The following is a 19,766-nucleotide window of genomic DNA, read 5'->3' on the forward strand; positions in this document are numbered from 1 at the left end:
TGGAATTGTAGTTAAGATTGACATGAGTTAATTTAAAAGAACAACCATGCAGGGCTCCTAGATTTCTTCTGAAGCAGATGATGCGCACAAACCCTGACCGTAACCTGCTGTATACACACATGAAGCATGTGAAAACTCCAGCAGGAATTGATCCTTCCCCACCCACTGCTTCTCTCCTCCCCCTGCGACCCAAATCTTGTCTTCCAAGGGTCAGGCAGCAGGAAACTAGTATCACCTTTCAAGATCAGGTAATAATACTTGGGTAATAATAATGGTAGTAATAATGGCTTTAATTTGATCTGGTTTTTGCCATAAAAAGTTTAGATATTGAAGTAGCTTCAATGTAAAAGCAGTTACTTAGGTTTCTTCTAATGGACTCATGCAACATCATGCTGACGAGAGTGACTTAGCATAAGTTAGCAAAACTTCCTTCACAATCATTGTAAAATTGCATTTTAACTTAACATAAGTTAATAAACGTTTCTTCATAATCATTTAAAATAAATGCAATTTAAACAATGCAGTTTAAACTAAACTGATTAGTGTGTTATTCATATAAGCTAATTGCTAAAAGCTGTCTTCATAATAAAATACAGATAAATAAGGTTAAATGAAATTATGTTCACTCTTATCTCTATCATTAAGATACATTCTTACAGTTCCATGGGCTGCAGAATGACCAACCAACCCTGTCAGACACCTCACCGCCTGTCGGCCTGAAGCGTACCTATGCCGAGCCAACCCTGAAATTCATCGCCAACTGGCAGAGAGAGCAGAGTGTACACACACAGCTTCTGTCTCCGAGCCTACAAATAGACCGGACATCTACGCCACGACTGAAGCGCCCTGTTTCTGCAAAGTATGGCATTTTCAAAAAACGCTTTGATGTTTATGTTATATGTTTTTGTCATTTACTTTGTATGGAAATCAGTTTTGGATTGGTCAATGCATAGATCCAGAAAACTGTATTACTACGGATATGGTTTTATGAAAAAGGTTATTTGAGATACTGTAAATAGTACTCAATACCTATTGATTGATACTTTTAATACTGTGTAATGTTCATGTATGAAATATTTTATTACAAAATACCATTAACATTAAGTTAGCTAAAACATCTTTGAATGATTAAAGCTATACTTAAACTTTTTAGGACACCAAAGTCTATGCTGAACGTGTCCATGATGCAGCGCCCTAAATCCGCAGTGGTGAAGTCCATGGATGGTCTCTCCAACTCCAGGCGGCCCTCTACAGCACGCTCCTCAATATCACGAGTATCTGTAGAGTCAGCGACAGGAAGGGTACGGATAAAGTCACCCACCAAACAGTCCACTCCACGGTCTAGGCCATCGTCAGCTGCTTCTAGTATAGCTAGTGTCAGGTAGGCACAAGTCTTGATTAAAATCTTGCTGTTGTTGAGAAAACTATAAGTATTCCACACAAAAAAAGTCAGATTGAACTTTCATGAATCGTTATGAATTATGGTTCTTGAAATGAGAAATATTCAGAATTAAGTTGTATTTCACTAATGTGATCAGAAGAATTTCTGATGTAGCAATATAATAGAATGTTGTAACATTTTAGGTGCATTTGAAACAATTGGCAGATTAATAAAAATCACGTTGCACAACATAATTGTTTATGTACCTAAAAATAACTTAATTGCTCTGTTTGCATAAGAAATGTTAAACTGTTTCACATATTAACTTAAATATTTATTTTCACCCATTACTTTAGGTCCGAAGACTTAGAATCTATTGAGTCAGAGTTTCTTGGTGGAGAGAGAATGGAGCACATGTTACAGGCTCTCCATAAGGAAAGTGAAGCTGGAGGTTTCTTCCGCAGATATGTGGAGCGCAGTAACTGTAAGGTGAGGTCTTGATATAAACAAAAGGACAAAAAAAACATTCATCAATGCATTTTGTGCAGATTCCCGGACAGTTTAGAGTTTGATATCATTGCGATGGGCATGCAGTACATCAAAGTGCACAAAACAGATTGATGCCAAATTTCTTTTTTTGGAATTTTGATGCATTTTTTTTACTCATTTGACTTTAGTGATACCCCTCCCCCCACCCCCACCCCCCAAAAAACCGATATGATTTGGGTATGGAAAAAAATATTAGCCGTTATAAATGTTGGCCACAAGTTCCCCAGTTTAAGTGCCAAAATCTTGCTATATTTTTTAATCTGTAGACAAATTATATGTTTTTTATTATTAAAGTCTAATAAATGAAAACATGAAAATGCATTAAATTTAAAAAAAAAGTCTTTGCATGAACCGATGTTGTGCGCCTTTAATGATGATTTCAACACATTAGTTAATCAAGATACTCATTTTGAAATTTGTAAATGTTAACAAAATGGCAACAATGGCAAAATGATGAAAAAAATGTTCATTTAAGCCTCTTGTTTTTCTAAACAAATCGGAATAGCATTGGTGCTTGCATGCAGAGCTCTTTTATATATTTTAAGGTATCCATTTACAGATTAGATTGTCAATTTTATGAGCTATTGCATGGACTTTAAGTGAAATTTGAATGACCAAAATACCTCTTGCAATATAGTTTATGGTTTTATATGGTATATTCTTTATCTACTACTAAAAACACTTCCAATGATAACCAAAATAATGTGATGGTAACCAGGCATCCCAAAATCATGTCATTGTACACCAAATACCTTCATACAATGTAATTGTCTCATTTAGACATGGCTGGACAACTTGAATCTGTGGCGTGCGGTACAGGACTACCATATACTGTTCTACTGCAAGTTCCTTGACCCCTACATTGTGCGCAAAAAGGCTAAGGTAAGTGGATATGGCGGGAATTCATAAAACAAAGTAATTTTCTAACTCAGATAATTTTTCTAAGTTAAGTATTTCACTGGTCATATGATACTATAACTTAATACTGTCTAAAATACTTTATTTTCATTATCGGTAATTTTATAATTTTATGTAATATCCATACTTAATGTTGAAAACAGTCTTATACTTTTCTTTAAGCTTGACTATAAATATTTTAGGAAATCAACTTAAGTTAAGAAATCACTTAAGATGTTTTAGGAATACCAGCCCAGAGTCCCTTAAATAAGTTAAAGTTTTCTGTGCAGCAAGGCTATTAAATAATGGACCCTGTGCGTCACTAAATTAAATGCTTATTCAAGGCAGTTTTAATTTTTTTTGTCTCTTCACTCGATTTTTGGATACAACTCTTTATTTGATACATTTGTACCTGATGAACTGAGTCATGCTCGTTTTCAGTCCATTTACTCCAAGTATATAACTGTCGGAGCTCAACGCCATATAGGCCTGGATGGAGAAGCGTGTAAGGATATCCGCGCTCACCTGGACCCGCCGTTTGAGGAACTGTTTGACGCGGCAGAGGAACATGCTATTATGGTTGTACATCAGGCTTGGCAGGAAATGTGGGAAAATGACCAAAAGACGTACCATAAGGTTTGGGTTTCCTATTGTCTTTTAGGAAGTAAGACTAAAATTCATTTATGAGAAGTCACGAGCTATTTGATCCCCATTTTATCCCCATGCACATTTAAGGGGGCACAATATAGGTTGATGAAAAAAAAAAATCAATTTTCATGCATTATTATTTTTAACTCATTTGATTGTAATGATCAAAACAAATAAAATTTTATGATATGTGTACAGATAAAAATGCTTTATTTTGTAGCTATTTTAACTGTTGAATTTGTGCCCATTTAAAAACGACTACGGTAATATTTTTTTTATCTGTACACAAATGAAATGAGTTAAACATGATAATGCATTAAAATAAAAAAAAAAAAATTGCATGAACTTATATTGTGCGCCTTTAAATGATAGATTGGTTAAAAAGAAATAATTGGATAAAGATATTGATGAATATTGATCAATAAACTTTTCAGTTAATTTTGAAAAACAAAAAAACAAAAATAAATATTTAACAAATTTAATACAAATTGGCTCTAGAATTACAAATATATGGAAAGCGATTTAGGTATTTAATTTTAAAACAGAAAACTAAAATTAATGTTAAAGCTTTGTTGCATTAGCTTATCAGTTATAATTGTAAATCTATGCACCTTTAAATGGTACAGTGTGTGATTGCTCTAGTGGTGTAAATGTCCGCCTCTCACCTGAGATGTTGTGGGTTCGATTCCCACTAGGGGTACTTTTTCATGACCTCTCAAAACGGACATTAGTACTGGTTTCTGCCCAGGAGACAAACTCAAGCATGATTCTATAGCTTGATTCTATAAGCTGTCAGCTTTCGTCACAATCGAGGTAAAGAAATAATGTTATGTTACAGGTTGAATTGATTGAGGTTAAACGTCACCTGGAAACCAAGTCTAAGTACGTACTCAACCTGCAGAAAAGTGGACTCATTAAAGAGGTAAGTAGAAGAAAGTTACCTTAAATAGTTCTCTCATACTTATTTTTTGTTGATTTTCAAGCTATGGAAAAAGAAATACTCAAGATAATTTAATTTTATGGGACCCTTTTTTCGTGAAATGTTGGTTTGTGGCAACTTGAAAAGGATGAAATTTGAAACACCATTATTAACACATCAGTTATATTGCTAAATCTCAATTTGGCTATGTTTTTAATTGCAACTTCATGAATTGACATAGAATTACAAATATTAAACCCTTGCCAAGCCTTATAATATATAGCAAATTGATGAGATCAAATGTTTAATGTTCCTGTTAAAATGAGATATTTCAAAGTATCCATAAATCTGCAGAGTATTGTTATGTAACTAGATGTTTAGGGCTATTCCATTTAAACATATAACCCACAGGGGGAAGGTACTTCTCAATTATGCCACCTACCTACAAAAGCAAATTTACCCTTTTGGGGTCCAATTTAGCAAAAAAACACAACCACCCATTTACTATGAAAATAATTGCTCCCCCCCCCCCAAGCGTTATATGTTTTACTGGAATATCCCTATAGGAAAATACTGTGCTTATCCTTCAATTGAAATGTTCAAGGTCATGCCTATGTATTCTTGTCAAAGTCATGTCCTATCTTTTCAGCGGGTAAGCACACCTGATGTAATGGAAGGCTACGAAGATCCCGCTTATGACGAGACCCTGCTATCTAACATTCCCGAAGAATTCAAAGACTACACACTAGAGAAACTCGTCCACAACAGAATCGAGCTGGAACACTTCCGGAACTTCCTTGCTGAGAACTATGCCAGCATGGATATCATGTGCTGGATGGATATAGAAGCGTTTCGACGAATTTTGCACACAGATGAGAAAAAACGTGACGTCAAGGCTCGGGAGATTAAAATGAAATACCTCAATAAGAAATATTTCTTTGGACCCAACAGTCCAGCTGGCAAGGAGGGACAGAATAAGGTAAAATTGTTTCTAGGTTTAGCATCCAGAGATGCATAGGTTTCAGGCTTCCTGATCGAAAAAAACAATATTTTATAAGATGAACCATCTTGCGGAATATTTCTAATTTTCCTTAATAAATTGCATGCCTCATTATCAGAAAATGATTCATTCTGTATGATTCCCATGATCAACACACTTAAATACAAGTTTTATTTGAACTCATTTTGCAGTCGAAATTTATCTAACAATTGAAAATAAGGAGGTTCTGTTGCTGATTTTCCGCATTTAGTACTCATTTTTTCGCGGGTTCACTTGTTTTTTTTTCAGGATAGCTAGCTAGATTTTGTACTAAGGATATACGCTTAACAAAAGAAACAATTTCATAGGGTCTAAACAGCTGTTGCTAGTGATGATAAGCTTCCTGGCTATTAAGTTTCAAAAACTGAATTATTTGAATAAGAATATGTCATTCAAATGGTTTCCGTATTGTGGAAATTGTAGTTGTATGAACGGTACAGGACTGCTATCCCTAAACATTTGCAAAAACGAAGTTGATTTTTTCTCTATAATTGAAATTTCATGAACTTAAAGACGTTTGTGTTTCATCATTGTACCACAAAATCTTTCTGTCAAAGACATCAACATTGATAGCTTTTATTACCATCTAGGTTGCAGAAGCTGGAGGTGGGTGGGGAAAGTTACTAGAAGATCGACCCCCAAACCCCATGATTCTGGAAGCTCAGAAATATGTGCAGGAACGACTAGAGAAAAAATGGCTGCCCCTCTTTCTTGTCACACCTGATTTTGCTGTGCGCCAGAAGCCGAGAACCAATATGGATGATGTCGTTGATGATGTCATCGTGCAGAAGAAAAAGAAATCACTGAATATGCTGAAGGTTAGGAGTGTTTGATATCTTGTTTGAATTATGTTATCTCTCACAGTAAACAGCTATCAGCTGGCAGAAATAAATAAAATAGTGATTTAGAGAGCCAAAATATAGTTTTATGATGAATTTTCCACTGAGTAAATAACAGTTTTATACCATTCTTTCAGTACAGTGTTTGTACACTACAAATAGGCTTGTTTTGTACTTTCATTGTCTGATATTTTACCTTGAAGCTGACCATTAAGACACATTTTGTTCCCCCATGTTGTTCAGTTAGATACATAAATATTCTTAATACAAGGATGAAATAGTTTATATGCAAAAAAATGTTGTAGATAAACTTAATGTCTCAAACTTTTAAATTTTCCATAAGGGTTATTGTATCAGGAATCCTCGGAGTTGTTATGTACTATATTAAGGTACAAGGAAAGATTTTCCAAAATGTTGTACTGTTGAACAAAGATCTAATAGGTATGAAAACAGCTCTAGCCTGTTGTTGTTGTTTTTTCTGAACAATTTAGGGCCAAATGTTTCCTATTGCTAAAACATACTTTTTTCCCAAATGTGAACATAACATTTTCATTTTCTTTTGGTTATCTCATCAAAAAGTCTAAACACTCTTTTGGTTGGGAAGAAATGCCAGTTTGTGTATTCTACAAAAACTAAACTTTATCATATTTTTTGTCTATTTTTTTAACACATTCATTAAAAATTCCAAATTTTAGTCATTAAAATTGTCACATTTTTTCCCCAGTAAAAACGGCCCTGACCCCCTTCTCAAAATTTGCTGTGCAAATTTTTGTTTAACCACCCACCTTATAATGTCTTATAAATTTTCCCCACAGTTATTGGACAGCAAATGGGTTTCATCGTCAAAGGAGATCATTATATTCCGGAAAGCCCTGTTGAACCCAGTCACATCGCTTCAGTTCAGAAGGTTCGTCTCTATCAAGGGAGATAGCCTCGAAAATGATGTGCTCTTCTGGTTGGAGGTACAAAAATATAAGGTAAGTTTGGTTTTCACTCATCTCTGTGTAGCCTGCCTAGCATGGCAGCCATATGAGGATCATGCTGTCCATTGTTGTCTGCAGCTGACACTTTCATGTTGCTCTTTAATTTAGATATTTTTCTCCAATCTTCATCAAATTTGGCAGCAATAATAATTGGTATAACATCTCACCTGAGTTTGATAACTAGTCAGGGGTCTGTTTCAACAAAATACATAGTCATAAACATTATGCTGTGGTATACTCGTAAAGTTAGGGGCAGAACCTATGATAAATTTTGTTACGATATTTGTATTAAAACACAGTTTACACCCAAAACTGGGTTACGCCTGGATCTTAAGCCTACTGATCTTTATTGAAACAGGGCCCAGATTCCTTTTTTGGAATTTTTTCCATAGGTTTATGGCTCTTGAATTGTCAAAATATTGCTGGCAGGCAACACATCCAATTCACAGAATTCAAGGTTATAGATAAAAGTCAGTGTATTATCAATCAATGCCCTGTTGTTGCCATAGGCGTTGTTTTCATTGTTGTGCAACATAATACACATGCTGACTTTGGCATAACTTGTTAAGCATATCACAATTTGTTGAATTTTGGCTGATCAACTGAAAATTAATTTACAAGTTATGGGCTGAGGGCAAGATGGTTGTAACTCAATTTAGAAAAAGAGGGCCTTACAACAGCCTTGCACTAGGCCCCTGATTTGTGTTGACCTCTGGTTGCAGTGCTCTCTGACTGTTCATACCTGGCAACTACTAATTTTTCATGACTTTTTTATATAAGTATATATGTTTATACTTTTCTGTCATTCCAAAATGTGTATCATGCCCTCTGTGATCACACAATGATTGTTCAAAAGATTAACACAATTATCAACTGCTTCATAATTTTCCAGATCTCCATGTCTCAGAAGATCAACGCATGTATTTAACTCATCTTCCCTTCCAGGACATGTACCATGCTCACTCTGAAGAGGCAATGATTGTTCAGAAGATCAACACTATTATCAACTGCTTCATTGACTCCCAGATCCCCCCGTCACTGCAGATCGACATCCCGCAGGAAATGGCTGACAGAATTCTTGACAGGAAATATGAAAAGAGTCCGTACCTCTTCCGAGAAGCACAGGTATAGTGGTGGTCATCAGCTTCAAAATAAACTTTGAATACAATACTCTGCAGCTTAAATTTTAATAAGGCCTTAGTCTATTTGTTTGTAGATTTCAGCATGTTCAGTTCATCTGATTTTTACTGAAAAAAATGTTGAGATTTTGTCATTATGACGTTTGGGCTTGGCTATAACTGATAAACTGTTAAAAATATTCACATGAAACTTATTCTGTATACATGTATCCAGTGATAATGTTTACCTGTGAAAAAGAATGTCTATTTATGTCAGGGTATTTGTTAAGCTAAGGCTAAGGGGGTATCCTATCAACGACTGTACAAAAAATATCGTTTGATCAAGACATAGTGTTGTATATTATGTGTCATAAATTGAATTGAAAGATTTATTTGCAAAATCAAATAGACTTTACCTTAACTGTCCAGTATAGCTCTAAGTTTCGATAAACTAAGAAATAACCATTCCAAAAAGCAATTGTAAAATACTTACGTTGATAAGATGTACTCTACTTTAACAATACATGTTCTGTACCTCAGCTGGTGGTGTTTAGAGTGTTATTCCCACTGTGGAACGAGTTCTCTGAATTCCGGCTCAACATTGCGGAAGAGAAGGTGTTGCCGACCATCGAACGTCGGCGTAGGCACACGCGAGCCAAGGAGAGGAAGCAACAACAACTACTTGAGGAAAAGCAAGCTAGGGTAGGCCGAGTTTGTGAATTCTAATTTTTTTTTTTTTTGAGAGTTATTTATTTCCAGTATGGTGCTATGCATGGCTGATTTTGTTTGTGATAAAGGCATGTTATGTTGTTGATGCTGAATTCCACTTCGTTTTGCATTTTAATCTCATCCAAAAGAATACAAACTTGATGTTCTTATGAGGCAGGGACCTCATGGAACATACGCATGTAATCCCCGCTTAAAAAGTATTCTAAATAAATATTTAAGAACCTTTTTCTACAAATAACTAGATTCCATTAATTAGACAAGAATTAGTTGATTTTACATTATGTCTATTAACAAAACGTTTAAACATAGATTTTAACCCGCATAGAGCGTAGCCAATCTTGATTTTTTTTTATTGACCAATACCTGAAAGTAAATCAGAATACAAATGCATAAGTACCTAATAATTTGACATAGAATTTAGTTTGGAACCTTAGATAGTACCATGACTGTATACATGTTATATACTGTATGTTATACACTACCATTCTAGCAAATCCAAAATTCTGCCCCAAATGTAAGCATGGGTTGTGGTCCCTTAACTTTCCATTTCTCAACAAAACACCATCGCTTCTTCAATACCTTATATATGTATATTAATATTGTATGTGTCCTGAAGGTTTTTTTTATCCATTAGCATATATATTTTTAACATTTGTATTTTATATCTCTAATATTTATTATAATTAAATGATTTTTTGTAATAGAAATTAAAACGATTAGTATCAAGAACTTTTTCTTGCCTCAAAAATTGCTTTGACAGGTGTTTGTGGACTTCCTCAATATAGTTATAGGTATTCTGTCTCAAAAAACTATGCAATATTATTTGTTTATATTTTGCTTAAGGTGGCATATTTGGAATTTCCGCGATTGATTCTTTTTAACATGATTTTAACTTGAAAATAATGTTAATTATCTTATGATGGTAATTATTCATAACCGGGTTATCTTCAATTTATTATATCAGACCCTAAAGTTGTACTCTATTTGAGTCATTTCTGTTTGTGGCTCAGCTAAATTAAGATATTCAAGTAGAACACCAACTATCATGAAGTAAGTACAGTTAAACCCCTCTGTTCAGACCACCTATGGGACTTAATAGCGGGGTGGTCTCATTACTGAGTTTGTGCTAATCTCTGATTAGTTTCATTAATTTCAGCTTTTGTCTTTCTTTCAAAAGTTTGTTTCTGGGAACAAGAAATACAAAAGTCTGGAGGCTATTTGAAAATAGGATTTTATTCGTAACTTCAATAATCTTAAATCTGTATAAATGTCACAAATGGTACCACACTGACTTTTTTATTTTCACAACTTTGGGTTCATTTATAATACTGACAAAAGTTCAATCCACTCATATATGCAGCAAAATAATGGAACTATGACACTAAGGTCATTTTAATTTACGACTAAATCTTCTTAGACCTTTTCTTGAAACAGCTCCCAGAAGTTTACTCTGAGCCACAAATCATGTTTTTAGCTCATTTTTTTTTTTGGAAGATTTTTTTATTTTAGGTCATATTGCCATAGCCAGTTGGTGTCAGCATCAAAGCCATTGTCATAGTGAAAAAACCTTTGCCATAACTGATTGTTTTTTATGAAGATATTCAAAGACGCCTTGTACACATATTGCCAGAAAACAATAAGCACATTTACTGCAAGGCCCATAACTCTGGCTTAAGTTGTTGTTGAGTTATGCCCTGAGGAATATTTGGCTGAAAAACAAGGTGAAATGAGCATTAGCACCACTCCGCGGAGCTCTTGTTTCCCTTAAAAAGTTCTCATGTTTTCTAGGTACAAGAAAGAAAAAGTGTAAAGTTTACTCTGAGCCACAAATAATGTGTTTTCCATTCTAGTTATATGTATTTACCCGTATATTTCTTGTATCTTTACAGCGTGAAAAGGTACGACCCCTCCCTCATCTCACTCCTAACCCTATCTAGTGTAACACTGTTATATAATTAGGGACCAAACCTTTTTTATAGTTGCATCAAACACTTTGGAGTATAATATTTTTCATTGTCATGCTTCTTTTTTTAGTGGAGTTTTATTTTTATCCATGGAATTTATCTGTAGGAAAGTCGATTTACAAGCAGAATTTGTGAACTAATTTTAATTAAATGAGTCAATTAAGTTATTTTAAATTCCCAATCTAGTACCAATTCAGCGTAGTCATGCGGTAATGGATAGTGGCCATCTGGTGTAATCATGTCAGAATTAAACAGTGCATTTTCGCGCAATTATGCGGTAAAGGGTTAAACAACACGCTTGTATGATCATAATTTTGGGTTATTGTTTTTAAAACTTTTGCAAGGAAGATAATTTGAGAACAAAAACTTTGTCAGGTTTAGATTTAATTGTGCTTATTCCTGATTATTTGATGTACTACTATAAAAAAAAATAATTCTGCAAGCCCCATGCATGTGACATATTTTGCATGAATTTATATTTGTGGCCATATGTTTGAGCAACATTAAGAATGGTATGGTCCCTTATCACAATTGATTTATGTTATAAATAATTATACATGTGTTAGTCACGTTCCTCACTTAAAGATTATAGGTAGAAATTAACTTTGATGTCACACTAGAGCTGTTGTTTTATGCCCACAAAGGCTTATAAGAACATTGTATGTATAGGTTACATACAACTAAATTTGCAAAGACTTTAGATGTATTTGTTGAGAGTGCATTTTATTTAAGGTAATATATTTCAATGTTAAATAGAAAAAAGTTTGTGTGTCAGTTCTAATGTGGATAAGTAAATACTAAGTCTTGTTTATATATATGTTAATTTAGTTATATTATTAACAAACATCTGTAAGTATTAATTTTACTAAAGGTTATATAGTGACACCATTTCAACACATAATATTATTAATATTTAATTATCAAACTTTACAAAGTTATGCCATGTTACTTTATAGCGAAAGTCCAAGGTATTTCCATATCTAATCTTTCTAAAATGTATCCTGAAATGTAATGTATGACTTATAATTACAAAATAAAATTATTTAATTAATTAAAAACTATGGTTTATTCATAGCAAGTTTAATTTTCTTAATTTTGTCAGTATTTTACAAATAATTTTTTTTTGCAAATCAGAATGAATGACAGTAATATTTGCAGGCATACATTACATTTCAGTATATATTGTATAAAAATATACAAGAAATGAAAAATTATAGCAACGGATTAATTCAATATTCTCATAAAAAGTAATTACTTTAAATTTATAAAGATTAATTATTGTTGCAATTTAAGCTGCAATTTTGTTTTTTCACCTTTTAATCATTTGAATAAAGACAGAAAGGAATCTGGTTGTGGATAGTATTTTTAACATTTTTTTTATTTAGTAGGTAGCGCTTTTTGGTTATGGTAACCATAGAGAAGAAAGAATAAATTGAAACTTTTTTGAATAATGAAAGACAATAGAATTTAATTGTTGACATGCTTTTGTATTAATAAAATTTAGTAAGAATGTTATGATAAATATTATTAACAATGTATATATATATACTCTGTTATTTGCAGGCTAAATTTCGCTTATATCGTCCAAGGGTAAAATATTAGCATGATGTGCATGTGCAAATCTTTTAATATCACATTCTGATAGTGTTGAATATGTATTATATATTTGTCCCGCACTTAAGTCCCTGAATGGTTTGATGATGAATTTTATGAGTGGTGTTTGTTGACTTGATGTCACCAGCGTACCGTGGCAGACACATACAGGGATCATGTTGTTGGTTGTCAGAGGCAGCGTCATCTGGGTCGTCACACTTATATCTTGATCATCTCTCATCAAATCTTTACCAAACTTGTTAAGGGGACATTATATCCAGCCAAGGTCAATAAACAGCTAGATTGCATTATTCAGTCGTGAGTTATTGACCTTAAATTGTCAATTTTTAAAAAACAACAACAGAGCGCCTAAAGCAGGGGATTATATTGTCCGAATTCTACTTTCCCGTAGACATTTCTTATAAAGATAAATAAAACTAGGATGTTGTGTAGTTTACTGTGTCTGACCTTTCTTATTGTTTGAAAAATATGGAACTTGAATTTTTCTTTTATTTGACTGATAAATGAAGTTTCGCTGAAAAGTCTAGTTTAAAAAAAATACATTAACTTGGAGCGGGGTATTAGGATACCTATTTTTATACATTTATGTTTATTTTAAAAAAAATCCATTTTTCATCGCAACATTTCATCATTAAATCACTATCTGCTATTAAATACATTTTTTTTAAACCTTATTATTTTTGAAATTTAAAAATATAATGTTTTGAATATATTATAGTCCACCATTTATACATATCACATATATTGGTCAATGAATATTGATGGTACTAATGATTGTAATTCCTGATAGTTTTTCTCCAATCTTCCTATGTTTTTGGCAAGGGTGTTTTATTCACTGGATTGAGATTTGAAGATTTTTGGTAGCACACCTTTCTGGATGAACTGAAAAACATTTTAGAAAACTGTTGATGTGGTCTGTGTTTCTCAGCATTTTGTTAGCTTATCCTGTTTCTAAAAAATCAGGTAGAGGCCAATTTAAATTTGTTGTTGACCGCTATTTTATAGAATATTTTACAGAGAAGAATTTTAGTTAAATATTTGAGCCCTTACCCTTTTTTAAGCATTTGAGTAGATTATGGATGTGGAAGTCAATTTATTTTTAAACCATCACCGATTTTTGAAATATTTATTATAACACCCTCATGCTTTTTATATAATATTGCATGGCCAGAAATTCGACAGTATTTACCAGAATTTACTTTTTTCCTGAGTTTCATTTTTCTTTAAAACACAGATTGTAGTTGATGAAAATGATTTCTTTAGTTTTCTTTTAAATGTTGTCTTTCTTCATGCAATGTTTATTTTTCATATTGTTTTGAAATGCATTGTATTTACATTTTTTTTCTGCAGCAATAGCTCTAAATTAGCAAATTTCAATCAAATTTAGTGCAATAAGTTCATTTGATAGGTGGAAAAATGTTTCATGAAAAAATAAAAGCATGGTATGCTTTATTTACCTCCACAGGAGGCAGAGAGGAGAGCTGCACTAGGGTTACCTCCCCTTGGTGAAGATGATGAATTTCATGACCCATTTAAGGTGAGAATATATATGCGATGTGTTTGAACTTTCACTTTTCCTGTATAAACTGCAGCTCCAACTATTTGCACTTGGATACAGTTTAGGTATTCAATTTAAGTAATACTGCTGTGAATCCTGAATTTAATATTATTTACTTCACAGTCTGTTTTTGATGAAAACAGTTTAGGTATTTTCGTTGCATTATTGGCGGCAATCTCATGCAAAATGACCTTGGTCGTAACAAAAAAAATGTTCACAATGTTTTCATGAAACTTACAATCTACATTTGCAGTGACAATACTGTTGCTGCATAGAAATTTGGCAAAGCCTGTGTTGTTCACATTGTGATTTTTCACTGCTGATGACTGAGCCATGTTATTCTGTCGAGGCAATGCCAGATTCAACCTTTTGAATGGGTTCCAGGTCTCGTTTGAAGTCATCAAGTCATTTTGGCATCCAACTTGTGCCTGTTGTGAAATGATTATCATATAAGTGCATGGCATCCACACCAAAGCCCTGTTGGTATTCAACTTGTGCCTATTGTGGAATACTGATGATAGTGAGACTATCTTGAAATTTTGCCACAAACTGGCTATCAAATTAGCAGCTTTTTCACACGATACTCATCATGGCAGTCTTTTAGTGTTCCTTATACTTAAATTGTATATCTGAGTGGATAAGGGCCTGAGTTGAATTTTGAATCTCTAATTTGTTTTGCAAATAGAAGTATCTGTTGCAATGCTTTTATAACTCTTGCTTTGATAATTTTCAAGTTATGCCAATAATCGAATGAACAAAGGACATTAAAGCATCTATTTACAGTATCAGCTTCACCTTAATATGAGTATGCCTTGTTACAGCTTGTGTCAACTTCATTGCCACATGTCCTTGTGTCGGAAACTTCAATCCACTCTGCTTTAACATATAAATAAATGTAACTGTATGAAATATCTATTATCTCTCATTCAGGCTCTGGCAGGTGCCGAGAGCGTTGAAGGTGATGGGGATGGTGAGGACAAGGACAAAATATCCTGGACATATTCCAGCTATGTGAACGGTCTTGAACGGGAACAGATGCTTAACAACACCGACGAGTCATCATTTACATCGCTGCTGACAGATACTGGTGGGTAAAATAAATAGAAATTGCTCTCTACTTAGAGGTTATACATTGCGGAGCCGGCCAATTATGTGACAACTGGCCTAATAACAGCTAAATGATCAATAATTGACCCGGGCTGCAAACCTGGTAACCTTCAAGTCATGCAAAAAATCGCAAAAAAAAACAGCAAAAATTTGTAACGATCCCTAGAAACATATGTATTACTATCACCAAATTTTTTGAGGATGAATTGTGGAAAGAAGTGAGGTAACATGCAAGAGAGGCTCTTAAACACTTCATGTCAAGGGAGACAATTTTGCAACAATTTGGGCCACATTAAGCTAGGTGTATTAACTTTCATGATTTATTTTACTACCAGCTTCATTGAAGAGTGAGCCCATGTCGGAGAAGGGCTCTGTGGGCAGTAAGCAGTCTGACCCTGAAATCAAAGGAAGCAAGACGGATGGAGATTCCACGGGAACGGACAAGAAGTAGGGGTCTTCTCAAAACTTATTTTTAAGATCTCAGTTTTAACTAGACTGTAACTTAATTTAATGTACTGTAGATTAATATTTTTCATTCAATAGGTGGATTATTTTTCTCTAATTAACATTTTGCTTTTGTCTTATTTTAAAATATGATTTACAGCTTTCAATTTATGTAGAAATAGCCTTTTAATTATTTTTTTCTTTAATTGGTATTTGCATGGAATGAAGTGACAAATAGACATGTTGTTAATAATTGGGAATTTCGGTAGATGTTTGTTCTAATATTGAAATATTACAAGTAGAGAATATATATGTATAACAATTTATATTTTGTAATTATATTGGGTATTGAAGGGTTTGCATTCTATTTGTAAAGTACAAAATTCTAAACAAATCTATGTCTGAATTATTTCTTATATTCTGCCGTTGTTATAAATAAATGAAGGAATAGAAATCAAACCCCTAAAAATGTAATCAATTACTAACAAAGTATTGTGGAATAAAATTTATATCTCGTTTAGAACTGTAGACATTCGAAAAACCATTTACCATTTAGTTTGGTCTTTTGTCATAATCAAACTTCAAATGAGTCACGTCCAGCAAATTTGGGTCTTTTGACTTTATATTTAGTTTTTAGTACAATGAAAGACAAATATTTGAAGTACAATAAAATATATTTGACTAAAAGAGAGTTGTGCAGTACACAATTTCACTAATTGCTTACTCCATCTGTTTAAAAACATATCGGACAATGAAAAACAAAACGGCAGAAATACTACTAGATCACATGAATGATGTGAAAGGGTGAGAAACAATCATGGACAAGATAAGTACATTCCAAATATGGCAACATGTCTACACAGATTCTCAGTAGGGGGAGCGTGAAAAGCCTGCTTAATGTTGACAATATCGTAGTGATACAGTGATCAATTTTTAATACCTGAAAAAGCAGGTTGTATTGTAAGTAACCGGATTGAATACAGTTTTCAAATAATTTTCTGGCAACAAAATGGTTCCGTTCTTCCTGATGTCTGTAAAAATAATCACTAGAAAAATCACTTCTAAATAGCAAAATTAAATACAGTAGCAAAATTGTTCTCTTAAAAATTGGTGGTAACTTTAGTTCTTAAAACACACCAGCAATTTTTTGTCCTCTGATTTATAATAGTGACGTAATTTCGCATGTCAAGCAGACCCAATTTTTGCAGAACATGGCTCAAATACACATGTCTTCCAAGTGTGATTTGATATTCAGAAAATTGGAACAATTATTCTTCCTATGTATTCCACATTGCTTAGAAACACTGCTTGTGTACTCTGCATGTGTACTTTACTAATCATTTCAATATGATATTCTGTAGAAAGCCGGGGAATGGTGGAAATGGAAATGGTAAGAGTGCTCATTCCTAAACTTATTTTTGATAAAGTATGCTTTATATATTCTTTTCTTATTAGTGTTATTTATGGTACAAAAACTGCTGTAAAAATCTTACTATTCTGACTAAAAGTTATTCTGACTAAAAGTTAGATGACAAAGTGAAATCTTTATGATTAAGATATTACTTCAGCTCATCAAGCTGACTTAAAATATATAAAATAAATTTCATTAGCTGACACATTGTCATCACAAAATATGATACAAAACATGATGCAGGGATTATGTATTGAATGAGTGGCAGTAGATGGACCATTAAACACCCGCAAAAGTTGAAATACTTAATGATTAGGCCTAAGTACTTAATGATTGCTTATCTGCAATTTTATTGGCTGAGAGTGTAGGTTGTTTTTTAAGTTGAGTTTATGCGATGATTTGATTTATAGTGCCAGTTTACTTTGATTTCCTATTTAGCAAGTACAAGTATTAGTTATTTCACCATAAATTTTAAGATACATATAACATGTCTTTTGACTAAATTCTAATCTAATTTTCTAATCTTAGGACGCAGAAGGAGCAGTAACTTATCGTCCCTGGACGTCACCAGACGCATGTCCCGCCAGTCCCGCGCTGACAGCATTCACTCACAACGGATCACGTTCCAGGAGCCAAAATCTTCTCCCACAAATACTTAATGACTGATCAATTAGTGCATAATAGTATATAGTTATCATGCAGCATATACTGCTACTTTGACATTGTTTGCATTACTTGAACCATAAGTTTCAACGAAGACTTGATGTGTCATTTATTGTAGTTATTTTGTTATACAATGGATGTCATTGAACCACCTGATACAAAGGTTTACTAGTCAAATGCTAACTGTTGAAAAACAAAGGCATGTTGACTAAGATCCAATATAAAAAAAAAATGTTTGTCATAATCCAATTAAAGGAGGGTCTATCAACATGACTAGGAATGGCAGTGGTCAAAATTAGAACTCCACCTGTGCTAAGTAAAACATTTGCTGGGCTTACTCAAAATCTGAGCTTTACAGGAGAGCTCTAGTTCAACCAACTGTTATTTATTAATTAATTGTCAAAATAGATTTATTGTCTTCTTATGCCATTCGTCCAATTTGGCATTGTGTCTTTGAAGGGCACCGTACATAAGGATTATGAAACGTTCATGCTTATGTCTATTTTTCATCATTATTTTTCATAATTCTAATAATTGCTTTTATGAATGTAGTTTTTGTATTTAGAATGTGACTCTGCATTTGTTAAAAAATTTGTAATGATTTTTTTAAAATGAACGTGTAGTTGTATGATTGCTTTAAATGAGTTTTTGATTTGTTATGAATATTGTTACTTATTTTACATAATGAAAATTAATTTATTTATTCATGTAGTTTAAGTTTGATTATGTATTCTTTCTAGCTTTTAATATTGTATTACTTTAAATAAGATAAATTTTTATTGTTGTACATGTGTTTGTATTTTACATAACATTGTTTATATATTTGTTAAATATTCATTGGGTTTAGAACAGAATTGGTCTTATAGAATATTATAAACGCTTTTGAAATAGACACTGATCATATGCTTCAAAATTAAGTAAATTAACCCCTATCAATACGAAAAAATAAATGTTGAATAATTTTAAAAATACTGTCGTCCCATTGATTAAAAAAAGGATTTCAACTATTATTATCAAAAGCATAATGCCTGTGTATATTGGATAAAGCCTTTTCCAAATGATCTTATCAATATAGATTTTGTTCCATTATGTTTTTTTCAATCTTATATATCAAAGTATTGATAATATCTATTTTGATAAAAATATTATTTGCTATTTTAGACAAATTTTATTTGTTTTAATTGACTAGTGAGGCTGACTGAATAGTATTTACAGACATTCTAGATCATAGCAGATTTTGGTGTTTATCTGTTAAAAAACAAGGTCTCTATTTTTTCTTAATACTCTTTGCCCAGATTATTAATATTTGTTTCAAAATACACCTATTAGTTAATGTTTCAACCTTCTTGATAAGCCAGTTCTGTACTTGTTACCCATGATGAACTCTGCCAAACGACTGTGATATTCTCTTTATTTTTGTTAAATCGCCCATTGGTTGCCAAATGAGCTTACCAGCCTTCTTATTTCATTAAATTATGTTTTACACTTTAATGCATTTTGGCCAGCAAGAAAGTCATTTTAGCAAGCATGTCGTGAATGCCCTAATTAAGCTAGCATGAATGCCCTTTCTTTAAGCAATGGATGAAATATACATACTTACCTCTTTCTTCGATGTGAAACCACTTTTTGGAACCATAATTTGTATCTATTTGAATCTTGTATATTATAATGGACCCATCTTGTATTGTTGTAAAGTCATTCCGGCCTAAATCTTTGGGACAATATACCTTACCGAAAACATAAAATAATTGTTATACAAGTTCTTTTATTTGAATCGTTGGTTGTAATTTGATACTAGTGGACTTGTTTTAAAGATTAAATTTGTATATTTCATACATTTTGTCAGCTGTTTTTTTTTTCATCCATCTATTTGTAACAGGTTTAAGGTATTCGCCCGTTACTG

At 32.9% G+C, this 19,766-nt stretch overlaps 1 protein-coding gene across 6 annotated transcripts in view; it reads left to right on the forward strand.

Moving 5' to 3' along the window:
* The window catches only part of LOC128214210 (regulator of G-protein signaling 22-like), a 66,990-nt gene extending 47,292 nt beyond the window's left edge, over window positions 1-19,698 (forward strand). For 3 of the 6 annotated variants that reach the window (XM_052920558.1, XM_052920556.1, XM_052920559.1), the window contains 18 exons: window positions 53-248; window positions 660-859; window positions 1,154-1,381; window positions 1,738-1,870; window positions 2,711-2,812; window positions 3,269-3,463; window positions 4,314-4,397; window positions 5,044-5,373; window positions 6,024-6,251; window positions 7,088-7,249; window positions 8,201-8,380; window positions 8,914-9,075; window positions 12,630-12,656; window positions 14,146-14,217; window positions 15,169-15,325; window positions 15,681-15,792; window positions 17,151-17,179; window positions 17,729-19,698. In XM_052920558.1, the coding sequence (XP_052776518.1) occupies window positions 53-248; window positions 660-859; window positions 1,154-1,381; window positions 1,738-1,870; window positions 2,711-2,812; window positions 3,269-3,463; window positions 4,314-4,397; window positions 5,044-5,373; window positions 6,024-6,251; window positions 7,088-7,249; window positions 8,201-8,380; window positions 8,914-9,075; window positions 12,630-12,656; window positions 14,146-14,217; window positions 15,169-15,325; window positions 15,681-15,792; window positions 17,151-17,179; window positions 17,729-17,859 (2,728 nt within the window). In that variant the 3' untranslated portion in view covers window positions 17,860-19,698. Of the gene's footprint in view, window positions 1-52; window positions 249-659; window positions 860-1,153; window positions 1,382-1,737; window positions 1,871-2,710; window positions 2,813-3,268; window positions 3,464-4,313; window positions 4,398-5,043; window positions 5,374-6,023; window positions 6,252-7,087; window positions 7,250-8,200; window positions 8,381-8,913; window positions 9,076-10,991; window positions 12,031-12,629; window positions 12,657-14,145; window positions 14,218-15,168; window positions 15,326-15,680; window positions 15,793-17,150; window positions 17,180-17,728 lie in introns of those variants that run through there. The other 3 variants (XM_052920560.1, XM_052920557.1, XM_052920561.1) reach the window with 3 other exon arrangements.
* The last annotated feature ends 68 nt before the right edge of the window (window positions 19,699-19,766 follow it).

Source organism: Mya arenaria, chromosome 13 (assembly GCF_026914265.1).
Source record: "Mya arenaria isolate MELC-2E11 chromosome 13, ASM2691426v1".
In the NCBI taxonomy this organism is placed as follows: domain Eukaryota; kingdom Metazoa; phylum Mollusca; class Bivalvia; order Myida; family Myidae; genus Mya; species Mya arenaria.